This window comes from Tamandua tetradactyla, chromosome 20 (assembly GCF_023851605.1).
Source record: "Tamandua tetradactyla isolate mTamTet1 chromosome 20, mTamTet1.pri, whole genome shotgun sequence".
NCBI lineage: Eukaryota > Metazoa > Chordata > Mammalia > Pilosa > Myrmecophagidae > Tamandua > Tamandua tetradactyla.
In genome coordinates this window covers 30549054-30570686 of record NC_135346.1, presented here as the reverse complement: position 1 = coordinate 30570686, position 21633 = coordinate 30549054, and the positions used below count along the sequence as shown (strand labels likewise).

At 47.8% G+C, this 21633-nt stretch overlaps 1 protein-coding gene across 2 annotated transcripts in view; it reads right to left on the bottom strand.

The window, feature by feature from the left end:
- Positions 1-21633, bottom strand: part of PPARGC1B (PPARG coactivator 1 beta) — a 108818-nt gene that overhangs the window by 23202 nt on the left and 63983 nt on the right. For both annotated transcript variants that reach the window (XM_077137390.1, XM_077137391.1), the window contains exons 2-3: positions 10598-10771; positions 3997-4212 (exon numbers count right to left, since the gene is read on the bottom strand). In XM_077137390.1, coding sequence (XP_076993505.1) covers positions 3997-4212; positions 10598-10771 — 390 coding nt within the window. The remainder of the gene's footprint in view (positions 1-3996; positions 4213-10597; positions 10772-21633) is intronic.

Genomic DNA, 21633 nt, shown 5'->3' with positions numbered 1-21633 from the left:
CCCATTCTACATATATACTTTACTGGGATGCTCTGCATATACTTCTAGTGTACACACACGCACGCACACACGCACGCACGCACGCACGCACACACACACACACATAATCTGGAAGTTTTCAGTACCAAAACAATCCTATGGTATGGGATTCCAGCTGATTTTCCATTGGTTCTTTTTGCTTACTTGTATTATTTTTTTTTTTTTTAAATTCTAAAATTTAAAAAGTAATTCCTGCATAGAACTGTGGATTCGTGGCCCATGCCAAACTCTGAAATCTGTTCTACGGCTAACTGTTGTGATGCACTTTGAAGTTTGCTGCTTTTGTGAATATGTTATGTAAAAGGAGGAGGAGCACAGCAGAGAGGATGGGATTTGGTGGATGAGTGTGACTGCTGAATCATTATACTGAGGTTTCTGCTGGTCTCCAGTGTCTTGATGTAGCTAGAAGAGAAGATAAAGAATCATGGAGCTGTGACCCATGCCAAACTTTACAGTCTGCTCCATAACTACATCAAAATGTGCTTGGAGATTTGTTGCTTTTAGGTATATAGGTTGTGTTTCACAATGGGAAAAAAAAATGTTAAAAAAAAAGAGTAATTCTTGCAAATGGTGAAAAAATATACAGCAAATACTAAAGAATAGATGATATACTAAAGAGCAAGTCTCCTCCAGACCCAGGACCCTGTTCTCCCTCCCAGAGGCAACCACTAACTTGTAAAGCTATCACGAAATAGACTTGGATCATACAAGCCTATTATTTACATTTATATTGATGTTTACATGTACATTTATATTTATATATAGATCACTTCCAACCCAATCAGTTATTTTTACAAATGGAAGCTTTCTACACTAAAGCTTGTTTAATTTTTACAATTTTCCTTTAAAAAATATTGAATAAATTATGAGTATTGATTATTTAATAGAAAAAGAACAATATAACGATTTTTTTTTTTTTTTTTGCATGGGCAGGCACCGGGAATCGAACCCGGGTCTACGGCATGGCAGGCGAGAACTCTGCCTGCTGACCCATTGGGGCCTGCCCATAATGATCTTTTTTAAAAGAAGAAGTTACCATTCATCTAACTCAAAGTTTTAGTCTAAGGGTAGGGAAACTGGGACCCACCTAGAGGACTTGTCAAAAATCATGCACACACACACGCACACACACACGCACACATGCACACACATGCACACGGCACCCCGGGGGAGAAGGACCTTGAGGAGATGCTGCATTTGTCCCGGGCTTGGCTGCCTCTACACCCTGCAGGCAGGTGCACAGAGTATACCAGCCAAGAGAGCAGGAAGCTGAACGCATCTGGAAGCCCCACCAGGGATCCCACCATAGCCAAGGTTGAGAACAAGTTGAGAAACCCAGTGGGCTTACAACAGTACCAAGTGAACTCACCACCCCAACTCACCCCAGCAAGGAGTGCCAAAGGCCCAGGAAATAGAGAAAAGGTCACTCCACATTCTCCCAAGGAGCTGGAGGGGCCCCCACCCAGACTCCAAATGGACACACACATGTATGTGAATCCCTGACTCTGGCCATAAGAACCTCGGACCGGACAAAGGAGGCCTGGTTCTGCTCCCAGCTGCTGAGGCCCCAGTCACTGTGAGACCCTGGGCAAGTCTTTTCCCTCTCTGGGCCTTGATTTTCCACTGGCATAATGCAGGACGAGTAGACTGAAGAGATGGATATGAACTTTTCTGAGCCAGGAGTCCTTCTTAAGAATATGAGAAAGCTGCTGACCTTCAAAAAATTCAGATACATCGAGTTCCACGGGTCTCAGCAAGTCTATCTGTGAACTCTCTGGGATGTGTGGTTCCAGGCTAAGAACTGGGCACTGGACAACTTCTCAGGGCCTTTCCAGAACTCTGCCAGTTAGCTGAGAGTCTAGGTGGTGGTCTGTGACCACTCTGCCTAGTGCAGTGTCCAAGATAAGGGGACTCTGAAAGAGTATGCAACGAATGATGGCCAATCCTAAGGCACGGGTGGGAAACACCCTACCACCAGCAGAGGCTGCTCTTTGCCTCGTCAAGGTTTGGTCCCTCTCCAGAGGTCCCATAAGAAAAATGCCCTGAGAATCCCAGTCACTAATGGTCTGTCAGTTCCTTCACTTAGAATTTATTGAGCAACTTCTATGTGCCAGGCCCTGTTTTAAGTGCTTTACATGCATTATCTGCTGAAATCCTCCTAACAGCCTTTGAGACAGACACCATTATTAACCCCGTCGTATAGTTCAGGGAACTGAGGCATGGAGAGATTAAGTCACCTGCCTCAAGGACACATAACTACTAATTGGTGGGACTGGGACTGATTCCAGTCTGAAAGCAAGAAAGATCTCAATGAACAGGAGCTGCCACGTGCGATGGACCATATTCACATGCCCAGCACTCAGCTTGGTAAATGTTTCACACTGGTTCGGGGAACTTGAGGGCCATGGGAAACAAGGGAGGGGACCCTGGATCAGCAATCAGAATCCCTGGGCTCTAGTTCCAGGTGGCACACTGACTCACTGTGTGACCAGGGGAGACTCTCCACGACCTAAGAATTCTTCTAGCTCTAATAGGCTCTGATTTTCCTGCTAAGTGTCACCAGCCTCCAGGGGGTACAGTACCAGGAGCCCAAGACAGGCCGAGCAAAGCCTATACTTCAAATCTATCCCATGACATCTTGGCTTGGGGGACCCTTAGCCTGGGTCAAGGGCAACTTCTCTCAGCAACTTTTGGAGTATGGGCCCCTTTGAGAATCTAAAAGCTGAGACTTTCATCCCAGAAAACTGCAATTCTATTGCATACGCATATTTCCATATACCACATATGCTCACAGAGACTAACTCTTGCTGGTGGGAGTGTAAACCAAGACACAACCTCTTAGGACAGCAATCTGGAATTATCTGTCTAAACTGAAAAATCACCTATCCATAGATGCAGGAATTCCATTTCTAGGAAATTTATTCACTTACATGTGGCAAAACCCTGAAGCAGAACAGCGATTGCAGAATGTTTGTAACAGCAAATATACATTGGAACAACATAAATATCCATTGTGGTATCTTAAGGGTATTGCAGATGAAATTTGTATCTATAATAGTTGATTGCATGCACAATCAATTGGTTTCAGCTAATTGCATCTACAATCAACAGAAGAGATTGCTCTCAGCAATGTGGGTTATCTCTTCCACCCAGTCAGTCGGATCTTAAAAGTCAGAACCATAGGTTTCAGAGGTCAGAAAAAGAACTTCTGCCTTAAATTCAACATTGAGCTCTTGCTGGAATTTCCAGCCAGCCAGCCAGTTCCCCTGGTGACTTCAGACTAAGGATATCAACATCATCTTTACCCAGCCTACAACCTGCCCTACAGAGTTTGGACTTGCCAGCTCCCAACTCCATGTGTGTGGCAATTATTTACCACAAATTTCATATACACACACATACACTGGTTTTCTTTCTCTAGAGAATCCTGACTAATATACATGGTTAACTGAGAAAAGCAAACTGCCAAACAGTGTATATTGTAGGCTCCCATTTGTAGTAAGGAAAAAAACCCCAAAAAACAGGTGGAAAAGGAAGTCACATAATAGATCAGTAACCATGGTTACTTCAGAGGAAAGAAAAGCAACTGGGGGTGGGAGGGCGAGGGGGTGAAAGATTTTGCTTTTAATTGTCCACATTTCCTGCTTGAATTTTTACTACATGCATGTTTAATTTTTAGGAAAAATGTTTGCATGTGATTCAGGGGTTTAAACACACTACTAAGATTAATCCACGGAACCCCAAAGGCTGAGAGAAACCAGGTGAAGTACAGGTGGGGAAGGGGAGGGAGGTCTCCCACTCCTGATCCGAGGCTCTGCCATGAATCACATTGCCAGGGGTGCACAGAAACCCCTCCTGGGGCTGGAGCTGCTTTCTTTGCATCCACCATACCTTCACCCAGACCCAAATTCCAGGCTGCAGCCACTACCCCTTCAGCGGCTGGAAATAGGTTCTTACCAGTGAAAGCTCATCCACCTCGGGGGCCGGAGCCGGGTCCCTCTCCAGGGAGGGGCTGGGGGGTGCAGACGAGGGGGCAGGAGAGGCTGCAGTGCAGGAGGGAGCATATCCCCCGTCCAGGGCCGGGAAGGCAGCCAGACCCACATCATCTTCGGGGATGTCGTCCAGGGTCTTGGTGAGCGCTGCCAGGAGGGCCTCATTCTCACTGTCGATAATCTGAAGTGAGCGCCGTCGGGGAGGCAAAGAGGGAGAGATGGTCAGCCGGCACCCCGGGCGCCCCCCCTGTGTGCATGGTGGGAGCCTGCCCTGCGCACACAGCCACCCCACTGCCTTCCTGCCACCCCCCCCCACCAGCCAGGGCCGCTCAGGATTCCCGGGAGAGCAGTTGCCCCATAAATGCGTTATTGCCTCCAAGAACTGCAGGCTGTCATGAGCAGGCAGCTGGGGACAGTGGGCCGGGCCTTGCCCTGGGAAGCGCAGTGTGGGTCCTGCTGCTCCTGGTCAGGCGGGCATGGGTGCAGGGCTGCCCACCTGGGCCACGCCTGCCCCCTGGACCCAGGACAGGGGCGCCAACCACAGCCTCCGGCGCCAGCCCCTGGACACGACCCCGGGGCCCAGGCAGGGCGTTCAGCCAGGAGAATGAGAAGCACAGCAGTGGCCAAGCACTACCACACCGCAGGGTCCCAGGGCTCGCCCGCCCCATTCACTCAGACGGACACAGTGTCTGTGGCGCCGAGGGCTCGAGCTCTGGGCAGGAGGCTGAATCCCAGATCTAACACTTACCAACTCTGAGTCCTCAGGCAAGTTATTTAGTTTTCTTATGTGTCAAATGGCCTAATCACAGGACCTACCTCATAAGGTTTTCCCGAGGACTAAATGAGCAAATGCATTACTTATTACTCCTAGTAGACGCCACCACTGCTACGATTACCACCACAACCAACTACCGCTACGACAATGGCGCTTTCTGCTGTGACGATGACAAGGGCGGCGATGGTTCCCGCTCCTCTTCCCTCCTGTCCTTCCACTGTCCTCTGAGCTGGGTGCTGAGGGTACCGCATGACAAGACTGCACAGCCCCTGCCCCCATGAAGCTGATGCTCTAGTGCAGGACACAGCTGAACAAGGTCAACAAACCAGATCATTGCAGAGAGTGAGGAGGGCTGGAAGAAGATAAAAGGAAGCTGAGATTGAGAATACGAACGTGGGGGAGATTTACAGGCTATTTAGGGTGGTCAAGGAAGGCGTCTCTGAGCAGCTGATACTTAAACTTAGGCCTGAAAGATGAGAGGGCACCTGCTGGGCAAGGAGCTAGGAAAGAAGACTCCAGGCAGAGGGAAACCCAGGACAAAGGGCTGGAGCCAAGAAGAGGAATGGAAAGAAAGCTCTGTGCACACTGCCTGGGAACCCTCCCAGCAACCATACAAGGGAGGTGCTATTGTAATCTCCACTGCGCAGCTGAGGAAACCGAGGCTCATGAAGGTCCAGCAACAGGGTCACGGAGCATACAAAATACACCGTGTACAGGTGAGCTGAGGCTCTTCCTTCTCTGATGACCCAAGATCCATAGTTGAGGGTCAGCTGCGCACCCCCAGCCCACCCACAGACACCAGCTCACAGCCCCCCAACGCCCAGAGGGTTCACGCCTCTAGGTGACGCACTAGCACCTTATGAAGTGAGCACGGCAACCTGGACCCCGGTGTGGCAGAAGGCACGTTCTGTCACATGACGCCTCCCCAGCACTCGTTCCCATCCCAGGTCAGGCTGTTTATTCTTGCTTCAGGAAGTTCGTCTGAAATATGCATCTCGTGATCGCCTTTTGGCTGCACTAAATCTGTTCCAAGCTTTGCAGCCAGAGCAGCAGCTGAGTAACTCAAAGAGGGGATACAGGGAAGGAAGAACAAACACGTCTGTAATTTTTGGAATGGAGCTAAGAATAAATAAAAGGTCAAAAGAAGCTATTGGTTGAGCCTGGCTCAGGTCCCAGGGATGGGGGCCCTGGATCCAGGCCCCTGGACTGTGGGTCTGGAATGCAACGGGACTCCCTTGGCTGCCTGCGGCCACCAGCCAATGTCCTGGGAGCCTCACACCAGACCCTCCAAGTCTGTGTTCCAAGAACAAGTTGTCCAGCCTAATAGGAAGTTGGTTCCTGGGATTTGGGGCTCCATGACCACTCCTGGAGCCACTATCAATGGGTGACCTTGGGCAAGCTGTCTCCCTCCAGTGACCCTTGGCAGCCCTCCCCAGGTAGTTATAAAAGCCAAGTCTGGAAGGTGTAACGAAAGTGCTTTGTAAAGTGTGCCTGGACCTAGCTCAGGACCGGGGGTGTGGGAGACACTAAAACATACTTGTTAAATGAACAAACTATGAACTCTGACCACTGATGACAGACAGAGATGAGTTTCTCAAAGAACAGATTCTAGAAGAAAAGTGGTCAGAAATGATGTCATCGGCAGTGGATGGAATGAGAATTTCCATTCTTTCACAGTGAGAACAGCAAAAGGTCTAGAGATAGCATGAATTATAAATGTCAAAGGTGGAAAGGCCCTCAGGCAGCACGTAGTGATCAGGGATGTCAAACACACGGCATGCTTGTTACCACTCCCACTCCTTCACCCTGGGCAGACATCGCTAGTCGATTGTGGCACTCACTCCTTCCCCTCAAGCATCTTTCTTGATACACACTCCAGGCAACAACTACTCATCAATCATAGCTGCCACTCAGGATGAAACCTACTTATCATTCTTTTAATTCAACGCTTCCATGTTATGGATTGGGTAAAATAAAGCCCCAGGGACTGAAGAGACTTTTCAAGGTCACAGAGCAAGTTAGTGGTGGGGTCAAGGACCCAGGGCTTATAGAACACTCACTGAGAGCTTGGTCTGTACCAGGCAGGGTGCTGAAATGAGTAGAAGTGGCTAAGACCTCAAGAAGGACCCATCAGGTTAGATAAAAACATGCACAATTAACAGAAGGCCTCTCCCCTTTCCCCACCCTTCCCTGGGCTGCTCCAGCTGTGTGCACGGTTGAGGCGGGGGGAGACCCCTCCTGCCCACCACTGGCCCGGCTTCCTTCGCAACCTGCTGTCAGCACGCTCCGCTAATATGTCACAGGGGGCCGCGCCACCCTCCCCTCTTCCCTGGGCCCATGAGCTCCACCCCCCCTCCTCCACTAGGAAACCGAGTGCAAATTAATGGAGAGTTAATCAGCTGAGGAAGGGATATTAATAGACTTAGCCCCACCCCCCACCTTCCTGAGCTGATCTCAAGCTGGAGAAAAAGGAGCCTTCAAGAAATCCGAGGAAAAATGCTTAGTGGTGAGGGCCTGGAGTGAGTTGAAGGAATGTCCAGGCATAGGATTTAGACCATCAGTGTCAAAAGAACAGTTAGAGATCCTCCACAGTCCAGGGAGCTAAAGTGAGACCTGGGAAATCAGGGTCTGTATGTTTTTCTGGGAGTAGGTCCCCAGTTTCACAGAATCATCTGAGTCTGAAAGTACTTGGTGATCCCCACCACATGACAGATTAAGAACCACCACTGTAGTCCATGCCCCTTCCTCATTCCTCAAGTAGAGAAACCGAGGCTCAACCAAAGCCTGTGGCAGAACACCCAAAAATATTGACTAAGTGCCTGCTGTGCCCCTCTCTAAGGACTCTAGAGTGCACAAAGAAACTGGCAGCAGTGCCCCTGCCCCCGAGGAGTTGTCAGCCTTATAACTGTGTCTGTTCCAGTCAGTTCCGCAGATCTGGTGCCATTTGCCGGTTACAACGCAGCTCTGACACAGGCAGAGAAGCTCTGATTCCCATTGGTCAAATGGAACCACCAGAGCTAGTAGCAGAGGGAAAATTAGAACCTACACTCCCTGAATTCCAGTCTAAGGTTTCTGGAATGGGTCATGCCTGGCCATTGACAGGAAAGAAAATATTATAATTCCACAAGAATGATTGAGTCCTTATAACATGCTAGGGCTCCAAAGATGAAGTGAATGTTTTTTGTCCGCAAAGAGCTCACAGTCTGAAGGACACACACTCACCCCTCTAAGTGCTAACACGAATGTGATGGGAGTTCATAAGACCAATTGCCTTAGGAGAGGTCGGTGTGGGAGCTGGGCATCAAAGGATTTATTCATGTGATAAATATTTATTAAGTCCTGACAAAGGACTGGGCCTGTGCAAAGTTCTGGGGGCACAAGAATGAATAACACGGACTTCGCCCCCACAATCACGGAGTTTACCATCCAGGGGTGTGACAAGTACTGATCAAATAATCATTCGCATAGAAGGGGCATCAAAGGGTAAGGGGCAGTCCTGGGGCCAGGGGTGGGGTTTGCAGGCCATGAGGGGATGGGGGGCTGGCTCGACTGAGTTGTGCCCCATGTTCTAACCATTGGTGAGGTCCTTCTCACGAGCCTGGGGCTCGGGGGCTGCTCCATTGAGCCTTCCTCATAACTGAAACCATTTCATGCACACAGTAAGACCCTCACAAAGGCCTCACTGGTAGGTCTAGGCTGGTCTCTGAGCAGACTGGGGGCCTGTAATGTCTGGGCAGGGCAGTCTTCTGGTGGGGCAAAGGGCAATACCTGGGGCACACAGCATTTCAACCCTGCTCACTCATTAGCTCTCCACAACCTTAAAGCAATTTCTGGAAGTTGGACCCCTATGAGGGAGGAAGCAGCATAATGTAAGTATTACCCCCATTATTCAGATGAGGAAATGGAGGTCCCTGGTAGAGCCAGAACCAGAGCCCAGCTCTTCTGGCTCCTAGCTCAGTACTCCTGCCACCGTGGCCTGCTGCCCATGTTCTCTCAGGCATTCAGTGTAGTAGTGAAGGGTATGGGTTTCTAGATTAAAAGTCTTCACCTAGACCTTTCCTAGCTGTGTGTCTTTGGGAAACTTACTTAACCTGTCTGAGCTTTACTTTCTTTACTAGCAAAATGGGTTATTGATGGTACTTTACTTAAGGTTAAAATAATTTGAGGAAAGATACAAATTCCTTACCATAGCCTACAAGTTTCTGCATGATATGGTCCCTGCCTACCCCTCTGGCCTTATCTTCTAGCACTTTCCTTTTAGCTACTTCCCATCAGCCCTTCTGTTCCTCCAACACATCAAGTCCTTCCTGCTTCAGGGCTTTGCATTTACTTCTTCCTGCCTGGAAAATGCTAATCATGCTCTTTGATCTTTGTGTGGCTGCCTCCTTCTCCTCCTTCAGTTATTAGCTGGAATGTCTCCTCCTCAGAGATGCCTTTTTTCTTTCCTTTTCTTTTCTTTTATTTCTCTCTCTCTCTCTCTCTCAACCCTCTCTGTTTCTCTTTCTTTCTAAATATTTTTATTGAGATATCTTCATGCACATACAGTCCATGCAAAGTATACAATCAATGGCAGAGAGGCCTTCCTTGACCACCCAGCCTGTAGATCCTTTTCTTATTCCCAGTTTTTTTCTGCTTCATGCACCTGTCACAGGCAACTACATTTTGTTTAAGTGTTAACTGATCTCATCTCTGGATTGTAAGGTTCACTAATGACCCAATGCCTGACACATAGGTGAGGCTCAATAAACATTTCTGGAATAGCTGATAAAATCTTAGAATGATGCTCATGGCAATCAGCAGGGCATTTGGACAAAGTTACTATAATATTCCCAGACAGGCACAGGGAAATACGCACCCAACCCCACCACCCCAATCTTTATGGGGGAAGAAGTTTCAAGGCAGAAAAATGAATCCTCATGTACCCCTTCCCTAACTTCAACATGGCTGTCTTAGTTCATCTAAAACCTTCCACACCACACACATACACACATATGCAGACGCACACAAATGCACGTAGAGCTTGCTTTAGTCGGAAACAAATTCCAGAATATTTCATCGTATCCCCTTTAAGAGATCTTCTTAAAGAAATGCCAAGCATCTTGTGCCCTACACGTCAGGTGCAGGGGCATGCAAGGTCACGGAGGTAATGCACAGGGATCTTAGCTCTGCCTCTTTTAAAAGGACCCCTAGGTGCCATCTGAGAAATGGAGCTAACTGTGCTACCACTGAAAGACTTTAAGTGAATCAAATGAGTTAATATACACAAAGTACCTGGGACACTCCCGCCACAGAGCAGTTGCTCAATAAACGTGAGTCATTACCATTAGGGTGTCGTGCAGGTTATAAAGTCCCAGCTCAGGAGGCAGGCGCACTGGGTTTGGATCTAGTTCAGCTAGGTGGCCCCAAGCACATAACTTCCCCAAGCCTGTCTCATCTTCTATAATGTGTAGCAAATAATCACACCTCCTTCACAGGGTGGTGATGAGGATTCAGTGAGAGAACACAGGACCTCAAATCTGTCCTGGCCACAGAGGGTCTCGGTTCTGATCAGGAGGCATGGAAAGGGTAGCTCTTTCCAGCCCTACTTGACAGAGGCAATAAAACAGGCTTGGTGAGGGGTCAAGAGCTGTCCAGAAAGGTGCAGATCCAGGGCAGGAAATGGTGCCAAGAAATGGTGAGGGGCTTCTTTGCGTGAACAAGTACAGAAGAAGGTGGCATGGGACAGAGCTGGGCTATTAGCAGCAGAAAGAAGCACAGCAGGCAGTGAATGGCAAGATTTGGGAGGGCATACCTGGAAGAGCTCAGAAGCATCGGGGCTGTACTGGCTGGGCTCACTCTCCGAGTTCTCTGGGCACCACTGCAGCTCCTCAAAGCAGGTGGCTGAGTCAAAATCACTAGCGTCCAGCTGGGAGAGGTCGAGCTCTGGAAAGTCAGCACACAGTTGCTCCTCTCCAGAACCTCCAACCTGGGGAGATAGGAAAGAAGGAGGCAGGTCAGGGCAGAGCTTGGTTAGACCCAAGCAGAGGTCCACTGACTCATGATGCTGCCAGCACAGATCCTCTGAAGCTAAACCAAAAAATATAAAGATGCACCCCTTCCCACTTTCCTTTAGTCAATCTGCAAATTGCTGAACTTAAACTGCAAGGGCTAAGCTGGGCTCTGGCAATATACCCCTGCTCTCTCCCCTTCTTCTCTGGACTCCTACACATCCCTCAATGCCTTGCCCATATGGGCTCTGGCAATATACCCCTGCTCTCTCCCCTTCTTCTCTGCACTCCTACACATCCCTCAATGCCTTGCCCATATGGTCCCTATTTTCTCTTACCAGAACTATTTTGTTGAAAGTCTATAGAGCCTATATATTGAGAGTTACTCCTTTACATAACTGACCCCACCTAAAATCAAGTTTCCCAAAGGCAACAATCCCTCTATATCAATAATGAAACAGAAAAAAAAATAAAATAAAGCCCACCAATAATAATGACTGACATTACTGAGTGAATATAGTATGTTCCAGAGAAATTCATCCACGTTCTCAAAGATTTTAAAGGAATATTCACTGAAGTGCTGTCTGCGATGGGTAAAATGTGGAAGACCACTCATTTGTAAGACAATAGGTAAATAAAACTATAATCGACCCATTTCATGGAATACCACTGGGCTGCTGAAAAGAATGAGGCAGAGCTCCGTGTTCTCCAAGCCCATAAAATGAAAACACAAGCTGTGGGATATCAGCATATGGAACGCAATCCCACATGAATAAAGAGAATGAAACAAAACCAAGTTACACAGTTCTCTATTTATAATAATACGTATGCAAATGCACAAGAAAAGGCCTAGGAGATTATACACCCTCCTGGCTGGTGGTAAAGTTGGGGTGGGGCAGGAGGAAGGGAACCACAGGGGGACCCAAATGTTAACAGCATCATCTGAATCAGTGGTTCTCAAACCACAGTCCCCGGACCAGCAGCACCAGCATCACCTGGGAATTTGTCAGAAATGCTAACTCTCGGTGCATGAGTGGTTCAGTGGTAGAAGGCTCACCTTCCATGCAGGAGACCCAGGTTTGACTCCTGGACCATGCACCAAAAAAATAAGTGCTAATTCTCGGGCCCCACCCCAGACCTGCTAAATCCAAGGGCCTCAGGTTCTCACCCTGGACTCCCAAGTTTAACGACCACCAGCAGAAGGGTTGCCCTGCGATTCAGAAATAGCCCGAGCTGGAAGGATGACAGAGGAACTGAACATGGTAGTGGTAAAGGGGTGAGCCCTGGGGTCTCACGACATGAGTTATCATCCCCATCACCAGCTGTGAGACTCTGGGCAAAGCCCGTCACCCCTCTGGAGCTCGAGAGCCTCATCTGTAAACTGTGGAAAACAATACCTGCCTCAGATGGTTACTGTGGACATTACATGAGGCAATGCTATAGCCTGGCCCATTAAGTACTCAGTAAATGGCACCTAACAGACTTAAAACAGTAATAATAACAAGAATCATAAACTGTCTCATGGCTGGTGGAGAAGGGTGGGAACTGCCTTAGAGAACAAAACGCAGCCTGCGTGACACTTAAGAGAAATAGGTTTTGCCAAGGCCTTTTCCCTAATTGTTCCCACTTACTAGAACTTATAAATTATGAATACATGTATATTATTAGCTCGACTTGACACAGGAAAAAGGCTTTTATCCAAATTTGGGTCAAATGTCTTAATTGGCATTTTGTAGGAATCCTCCTGCTGCACTGGCAGCACCATGCCAGGTTCTCTCAGGCGTCCAGGCAGCAGGACACACAGCAAGGTCTCTGTCTCCAGGGACAAGCCCGCCCCATGCCCCGCCCTTGGGCACCTCCCACTATCTGTCCATTCTTTCTCCAACTGGCACATTTGCAACAAGCTCAAATTTCAAGAAGCGTGTCACTCTGAGCCAGCGTGGGCGCTAGGCTATGGCCAGGGGTGAAACAGACAGAAACACTGCCCTCTTGGAGCTTAAATGGTGGGGAGTGGGGAGCAGGGGGCACAGCATTAAAAAATGCTCACATAAATAAAATACTATAAGCTGTAACTACCCAGAGAGAAGAGCCAACAAGCACTTCGGAACCTAGTTGGGGAGTCTGAAGGTGAATGGGACACAGGTGCTGCCATAAGGCCTGTGTCCCCAAGGGACAAGCCTGTTACTCACCTCTCATGTCCCTACCCTGTCCAACCCCTTTGACTGTGCCGCCACAGGGAATACTCAGGGGGATACCCTCAGCTGCCTCTGGGGAGCGTCTCTCTCCTCCTGCCTGGTCAGACTGTGGGGATGCAGCAGTGTTTGCCTATTCTGAATGAACAATTTGTTTGTTTCTAGTTTGAGGCCATTATGAATAAGTCTGCAGCATTTATATACGCATCTTTGTATACTGTTATTTCTTCTGGATAAAATACCTTGGTGTGGCATTGCTGGTTCATATGGTAAGTGCATGCATAGCTTTATAAAAACTATGAAACTGTTCTCCAAAGTGGCTGTACCATTTCACACTTCCATCAGCTGAATGAGAGTTCCAGTTGCTCCATGTCCTCACCAACACTTGGTATTGTCAGTCATTTAATTTTAGCCACTCAAGCATTTCTTGCAAGCTACTATGAGCCAGGCACTGTAATAGGTGCCTATATATGTAACAAGTAAGACTTTTTCCCCCTTGTGTCATGAGTGGACATCTCAGTGAGGGAAGCAAACAAGTAAGTAAGGAAACATACATGCTTCAAAATACAGACTGTGTTCCTGCTATGAAGGAAACAACCCAGGTGTACCAATGGAGGGGAACAGAGGGGAATCGAGCTTAGATGGGGGTGTCACAGCTGGAGGAGCTGGTCTGGAGGAGGAGGCCTGCTAGAGGAGTTGGGTGATGGAAGAGGTAGGGAAGAGTGTTCCAGGAAGAGGGATCAATAAGAGCAAAGCCTGAGTGTGGAGTGAGCCTGGAACCTAGAGCATTCAGTGCACTGAGCAGAGGTGGGGAGAAGGTGGGGTGGAGGGATGCCTTCAGAGGAGGTGGGGCAGGTCAGGTAGGGATTGGAAGGAATTTGGGCTTAGCTCTAAATTGTATGGGTGGAAGCAGCGAGAAGCAGGGAGATGAATTAGGCTGCCATAGCCATCCAGGAGAGGGGCACAGGCGAGGCTGGGTTGGCACCACTCTGCCACCACTGGGGCCCATGAAGCAGGAGGGAGGGCCCAAAGCAGAAACACAAGGATGCTGGGCAGCTGGGCAGCTGGGGCCTCCAGAGCCAGCAAAGCTGCTGTCATAAGCTCTCTAGGGGAACTCTTCCAATATGTCCCTGACACCTTATCGCCACCCCCCATCCAAGCAGCTCAGAGCAGCCACCACTGTAGGACTATATTTTTTTAACTTTTTTATTGTATAGTATAACATATATACAAAGCAAAGAAATCAAAAAGTAATAATTTTCAAAGCACTTTCCAACAAGCAGCTACAGGACAGATCCCAGAGTTTGTTTGTCATGGGCTACCATGCCATCATCTCAGATTTTTCCTTCTAGTTGCTCCAGAATATAGGAGGCTAGAAGGCTTAAATATTTTTTTATCATCACAATCAACATTTTTTTGCGTGTGAAAAATAATATATATGCAAAAAAGCTACAAATTTCAAAGCACAGCACCACAACTAGTAGTAGAACATATTTCAGAGTTTGATATGGCTTACATTCCACAATTTTAGGTTTTTACTTCTAGCTGCTCTAAGATACTGGAGACTAAAAGAGATAAAAATTTAATGATTCAGCTTTCATATTTATTTGTTAAATTCTATCTTGTCAGTATAACTCCACCATCATCTATGGTCTTTCCATCCCTCTCTTTAGGGTGTTTGGGCTACAGTCGTTCTAAATTTTTCATATTTGAAGGATCTGTCACTAATACGGGGTGGGGAGATGGAACTATTTGATGTTCTGGAGAGGCTCGGCTAGGTTTCGGGACTTATCTGGACCAGGGATCCATCTGGGAGTTGTAGGTTTCTGGAGTTACTCTAGTGCATGGAACCCTTGTGGAATCTTATATATTGCCCTAGGTGTTCTTTAGGATTGACTGGAATGGTCCTGGTTGGGGGTTGGCAGATTATGACAGGTAGCAAGGTCAAACTGAAGTGTGTGAAACAGCAACCTCCAGAGTAGCCTCTCAACTTTATTTGAACTCTTTCTGCCACTGATACTTTATTAATCACACTTCTTTTCCCCCTTTTGGTCAGGATGGAATTGTTGATCCTATGGTGCCAGGTCTGGATTCATCCCTGGGAGTCATCTCCCATGTCGCCTGGGAGACTTTCACCCCTGGATGTGATGTCCCACATGGCGGGGGGTGGGGCAGGCAATGATTTCACTTGCAGAGTTGGGCTTAGAGGAACTGAGGCCACATCTGAGCAACAACAGAGGTCCTCTAGAAGTAACTCTTATGCATGCCTATAGGTAGGCTAAGCTTCTCCTCTACCTACATAAGCCTCACAAGAGTAAGCCTCATGATTGAGGGCTTGGCCTATTGATTTGGGTGTCCCTAAAGTTTGACACAGTATCAGGGGATTCCCTGATGGTAAGGTTCCATATTCGTTCTCCCATCCCTCAAGGGATTTTGCCAGTATTTTTTGATTATCTGCTTAATATACTCTAGGATGTAGCCATGCATTATGTTAAGCTATACAGGATTAAAGGACCTCTTTCTTATTCTGGGCTCCCTGTGTTTCAGTTGTTCAACTAAGCTATACAGATAGGTTGAATTAGACGATGTGCTACAAAAAATTTCAGTTCCAGACCAAATAAACCTTTCTTCCATTGGTCTCAAAGAGTATATGTGGTTCTAAAATATAGACACTGTCTTACTTACCCCTGCTGTAGGACTATTTTTAAATCAAGAGTTCCAGGATCCCAGACTAGCCAAGAACTTGCAGCCCTGAGAGGTCATCCACATCCTAACCTCAGACAATTAGGGGCTCAGACGACCCTCCTTCGAGAAACAGACCAAAGCTATGGACAAAATGCCATGTGTGTACAGGAAATTTAGACTTAACTTCTAGGCTTTCCCAGACCCACCCTTCATAGACCCATCCTAAGAGCTCCTGACTCCATTAGTCTAGCTCCTTCCCTTAATAGATGTGGAAACTGAGGCCCTAGGAGGGCAGTGGATTTGCCCAGGGTGAGTGTCCTTCCCACGAAACCATGCCACCTCCTCTACAAAATAGCCATGAAATGGCCGTGCCTATTACACTTATTGATTACCCGTAGCTGCCCGACATACCCAGAGTGTATCCAGCACATAAAATAAGCCTCAGCCTTGCGGCCTTGTCAATTAGGCCTAAGACCACTCTCTAGCTAAAAACCATTAAGCGGTGCATTAAAAGTGCGTTCTCTGGCCTTCTCAGTATTTAGAGAGGCTTCTGAAGGGGTGCCTCTGCTGACCCAGTTCTCTTTGAAAGGTCTGCATTGAGGCCAATTGTTCTGTTCCATTCTTCTTCTGCAAGCCTGGCTAGGGACCTAATAGCCACCACTTACTGAGTGCTTACTGTATGCCAGGGACCATGCCGAAGGCCTCCTATACACACTCTCATTAGATTCTTAAAACAACCCTGCTGGGTAGGTGCTATTGTTTTTATGATACTAATAAGGAAACTAAAAGAGATCGAGTCAGATATCCAGAGTTCTAGAAAGGTGAAGCTGGGTTTCAAACCCAAGTCTCTCTCCCCCTACAAAGTCTGTGCTCAACCATTATCTTGCCATCCTGCTTCTTAAAGTGGGAAGGAACAGCCAAAACCATTTATTCCTATTTACGGAAATGGGAAAATGGAGCTTCAGCAAGGGCTGTGAAAGGCCCAAGTCTGAAAAGGCAAGTCTGTGGGCTGAGTGAGGCCAGGTCTGAGGCCAAAGGTGCTGGGCTGTGCACTGGCCTCGTGTGTACAGGCCTCCCCTGGCCCCTAACAGTCCCATCTTGGAGCCCACCTGCTGGGTGCCGGGTCTCCTGTGCTCATTTCTCTAGCAATACCACACCCTTATCTAAAAGGGTGGTGGCTGCCCAAAACCAAGGAGATAAATGACCCTGGCCCTGGATTAATGGAGTTTCATCTAGACTTACATAAGTGGCTTCATTGGAAGCCTGTGTATCTCACTGGAAATCGATTTTCTGCTGAAGAAAGTAAGCATCTTCAGGAAAAATTCGTGGCTTCACTTTCCTGGCTACAGTCAGCAAATCTCCTAGCTTAGTGCCCAGCTCAGAGCAGATTCTCAGAGCAGTGGAAGGAAGCATGGATGGGGTGGGGGTGGGGGAGGGTGTTGCTGTGATGGAGCTTGGGTCCTGGGCTTGTCCCATTCTCACTTTCTTCTCTGTAAAAGAGAACCTAAGCCAGAGAGATTTTACAGACCCCTCCGGCTCAAGCATCTGATAAAATGTTGCATGTACTTTCTGAGATGCCATGTCCACGTAGGCTTTGGGGAACTATTTAAGTAGACCTCAGTATTTTTATGAATAAACAAATGAATTACTCAATGAATTTATAGAGGGAGAGACAAAGCACAGAGAGAAGGACTGTCCTAAAATGGAAGAGTCTTAGATAACGGGGACAGACGCTGGGGCCCTGGTTTTTTCACTAACACGAATCCTTTGGGATAAGGATATAACTTTTGGAGCCTCGGTTTCTATTGACAAAATGGGCTATATAAATAATTCCTAACTACCAGAGTCCTACAAAGATAAGTTACATGAGTTGGGAGTGTCAGACACCCTATAAATGGTGGTCCAGGTCATGGCACTTCATGGTTCCCAAGGGACACTCATGGCTACGGTCTTCTTGGTACCTTCCCAAGATGCAGAAGGGAGTCCGTGGTCAGCTTCCCCACTAGACCAACAGGGAAACCGGGGCTCTAGGATGGTCAGTGCTCTATGAACTTGTTTCTGGCTCACCCGGTCAGTCGTAACCCTGCTGCTTCTCCCAATCCTGTTTTCTTTCCACCATGAATAGCTATCTGATCACAGTGTTATCAACACCCGCTGTTTCGACTGGAGAAAAGACCTCGCCCTGCCAGCCAAACCATGCTGGCTCTCTCCAGACCTGCCCAGGGAGATGGGGAGTCAGGCCACCACCCAAGCCAGGCTTCCCTCCAGTCACTGCCACCTTGAACATCTTAAGTATGGCCCTACCCCAATTAGAAGCCTCCTTTCCCAAAAAGAAGTTGTGTTTGGTAGTTTGAGGTAAATTTACATTTTAAATTGCAGTCAGGAATGCCCAGACCTGAAACGACATCTGCTAGGATGCTGGGTTCATGGCACTAGGGTCACCTTCCTCTGTTTCCTAACCTCTAGCAGATTGTGGCCTGCTTCCTGCTGAGCCTTCTCAACAGCCACTGCTAAAACTGGAACTGGTCTAGTCTCAACCTGTCACCCTGCCCCTCTGCTGGCCTTCTAGGAAGGAAGTGAGGTAAGTGCACATAAAGTCCCCACACAGCCACTGCCTCCCATCCAACCCCTTTCCCTGGGGGCAGCCCACTGATTTTCCTTTGGGGAAGGTTCCCCTTCCCTACACTTACAGGCTAGCCAGTTAAAGTGCTTCCTCCAATAGACACAACTGGTTCCATTGGTTCATGGGTGGGTCAGAGTGAAGGTCAAAAGTTTGCTGGAGTGTTTGGACAAGGGGGCCCAACTGGTTGAATGTAACTCTGAGAAGCTGGTAGCCAACTCGGCTACCACCTGGAGAGAGCCTGCCTGAGAATAAAGTCAGCACGAGCAACGCAGAGTCAAGGAATGGAGAGAGATGGGGCCCCTGTAAAATAATTTAAACACCTGGATCCAACTGTGCCTGAAGCCAGCTATTCCTTGAACTCTGCAGTTGTATGAGCCAACAAATTCCTTTTCTAGATTTCATTCCAGTTGGAGTTTCTGACATCTACCAGTGAAAAAGTCATGACTAATTCATCTCTCTTACATTCGAAACAAACAAAAACACAACTTCCCATTAGGAAATCCTCTCATTCCAAATTAGGACAAAATTCCTAAGAGATTTCTAGGAGAACAGTAGCGATTTTGGTGCCCCCAAAATTCTTCTAGCATCAACTGAAAGAGGCGAACTGGGCCCAGTGAAAATACCAGAGGATGGTCCAAAAGAACAGAAAACTCTAAACTCAGAGATAACCCAGACTAATGAAAGGGCTTCCCACCAAATCACTCAAGGCTCCGCACCTCACCCTGACCTTCAGGGCCCTTACCATACGCACAATCTTGGGATGCTTAGCCTTCAGGGCCGACCCTGGGCCCAGCCAGGCAGCTGCCCGGTCAGGCTTGGTGTAGGGAGACCTGATAGAAGTCTCCAGGTCTGGAGAGAGTGGGTTCTCCGGTCCAGAGAGCAAGATGGGGTTCGGTGTCCAGAACTGGGCTCGAGGGCCCCGCCAGACCCAGCCAACCAGGAAGGAGCCCTGTCACAGGAACCTTGGGAAGGAAGCTCTGCGTGGCAGGGAAAGTAACAGAAGGTGAAAGTCAGGGTCCCTGATGCTATGACATGTCAAACCAGCCCTGGGACATCGACTTAGGATGCACGAGAGCACCCAACTCATAGCTTGCTGAACTTCTTGGCATTCTACAGGGTTTCTGTTACTTGCAGCTGAACCTAATCCTAAACAGGCTCTCTCAGGCCTTTGGTATGATGGATGCTCCCCTAGCCAGCCTCCACCTAACCAACCTGCCAGGACAATCCACACTCACCATCGCCTCTTACAATGCTCCTTACAAATGCCCGAGGTACCTGCAGCTTCCAGCTGTCTGCTCCAGGGAGCTGCTTACCAGGAGTTGGTTGTGATTCTACCCAACCATTGGTTACTATAATTACAAAAGAAAATTAAATAGACCATAAACAGATAAAATATGAGTATAAAAAAAGAGATTTTAATGACAACTAAGTCAAATGCTGTGGAAGGATTCCATAAAGTTGAGTTGCCAAAAAAAAATGCTATTAAATTACATAGGGGTGAGACAATGGTAAAAGAGGAGAAATTGTCAAGAATCTAGGTGGCTTGACAAGAATCTAAATTCTTGATCCAGTTGAATAAACCCCCAAACTGGATGTGGTAGCCCTGGCATCATGTTTATGGTCTATGCAGGAAATACGGCATGGAATTTTAATCATAGTGCCACAAACAAATAGACCCAAAGCAAAAAGATTGAAAACATGAATGTGTATATCCTAAGACTTCTAAAAGATAATGTTATATATTCATTTTATGATTTGTGATTTAACAGTCTTTTTCCAAGGAATTCCTCTCCCACCCCAACCCAATTACAGGTTCCATTCTCATCAGATAAGAAGGTGGCTATTGCACTTGGATTCTAGTCCCCCCAGCACTGGAAATATGCCTTGCAATGGACCGCTGTAAAACAAACCTGGGACTTTGGACACTGGAAGACATTGTAGAAACACTTTCAGATTCTAATCTCTTAGTTTACAGACAAGGAAATTGAGGCCCAGAGAGAGGGTGCAAGGGGTGACTCAAGATGCCAGGACACAAACTGGGATCCCCCATCTCCCCTGTCCAGAGTGGCAGGTCACTCCCTCATTAGCTGTGACTCACCTGATGAGTTGATCACCAGATATTCTGAGTTAGATCCTTCCCCCTTTAAAAGGGAAGAGAAAGAAAGAACAGAAAGTCTCCTGGGGCAGGTGTTATCTTCCTCAGTAATCTTCTTCCCCACTCCCTGCCACCTTCAAAAGCCCCTTATCTGAGTTCTGTAAAGTCTCCTGTTGCTGTGCTCAGGTGAGATCACCTGGGGGCAGCAGCCCTTGGACGTGCTGGCACGTGGCTGGGAAGAGCCCAGACTCCCTCCTCTTGCACTCAGGTCTCAGAAGGTGCCCATGGCTACCCACTGCGCCCCACCCACCTGCCGCAGCCCAGTTCCCAGCTGCTCTCAGCAGGTACAGGCTGCCCCAGGGCCAGGAAGGTTTATTGTGGGTTTTGTTTTTTTTTAACAATAAAAGATCGAAGTATATTCTGCGATATGAGTGCCAGGTATCTCTGCGGCAGTGTAATAGGTCCACTGTGCTTGCCTGCACTTGCAGTCAATTTCATGTACTTGAATTCAAGGGCTCTTGAATTCAAATGAGAGCGGCAGTAAAAGCACTTAGTAAACTGGAGGTGATGTGCCAGGTATATGGTCTTCGGTCTTCGTTGAGGCAGACTGGCCCAGGCTCAGGGAGTCCCTTCACCTCTTCGCAAATCCAGAGACCAGCCTCCTCCATGGAAACATTGTACAGCTTGAACTGCTTTTTTGGGGCCTCCATGCTGGCCACTCCCCCTGCCTGGAACGCCCTCTCCCTCCTTCACCTTAGCATGCCTGTTTCTTATCAACCTCATCTCAGATTAAATGTCTCTCTTCAGACAGGCCTTCCCTGAGTAGTCACCCTGTATCTCTCCTACCCATCATCTTATAAATTCTCTCAATCTGCACTTTTCATTTTCCAGTACTTTACCCCGCCCCACCCCCATCTTTTTTTTTTTTTTGGTGCATGGTCCGGAAATCGAACACAGGTCTCCCCCCTGGAAGGCGAGCATTCTACCTCTGAACCATGCGTGTACCCACTTTCTCTGTTTTTAACTTTAATTACTTGTTTATGGTCGCCTTCCCCAAGTAGGAGTTCCACGTAGCTGGGGCTGGGTCCGCCTTATTCCTTGACGTATATCCCAAATGCCAGCACATAGTAGGTGTTTCGTAAAGACGGGTTCATTAATAAAAGGAGATAACAAATAGGGAAGTGCCATGTAAACTGTAAAGAGTGGTGTGCCAAAGCAGAAGAACTCAACATGTGACCTTTTTGT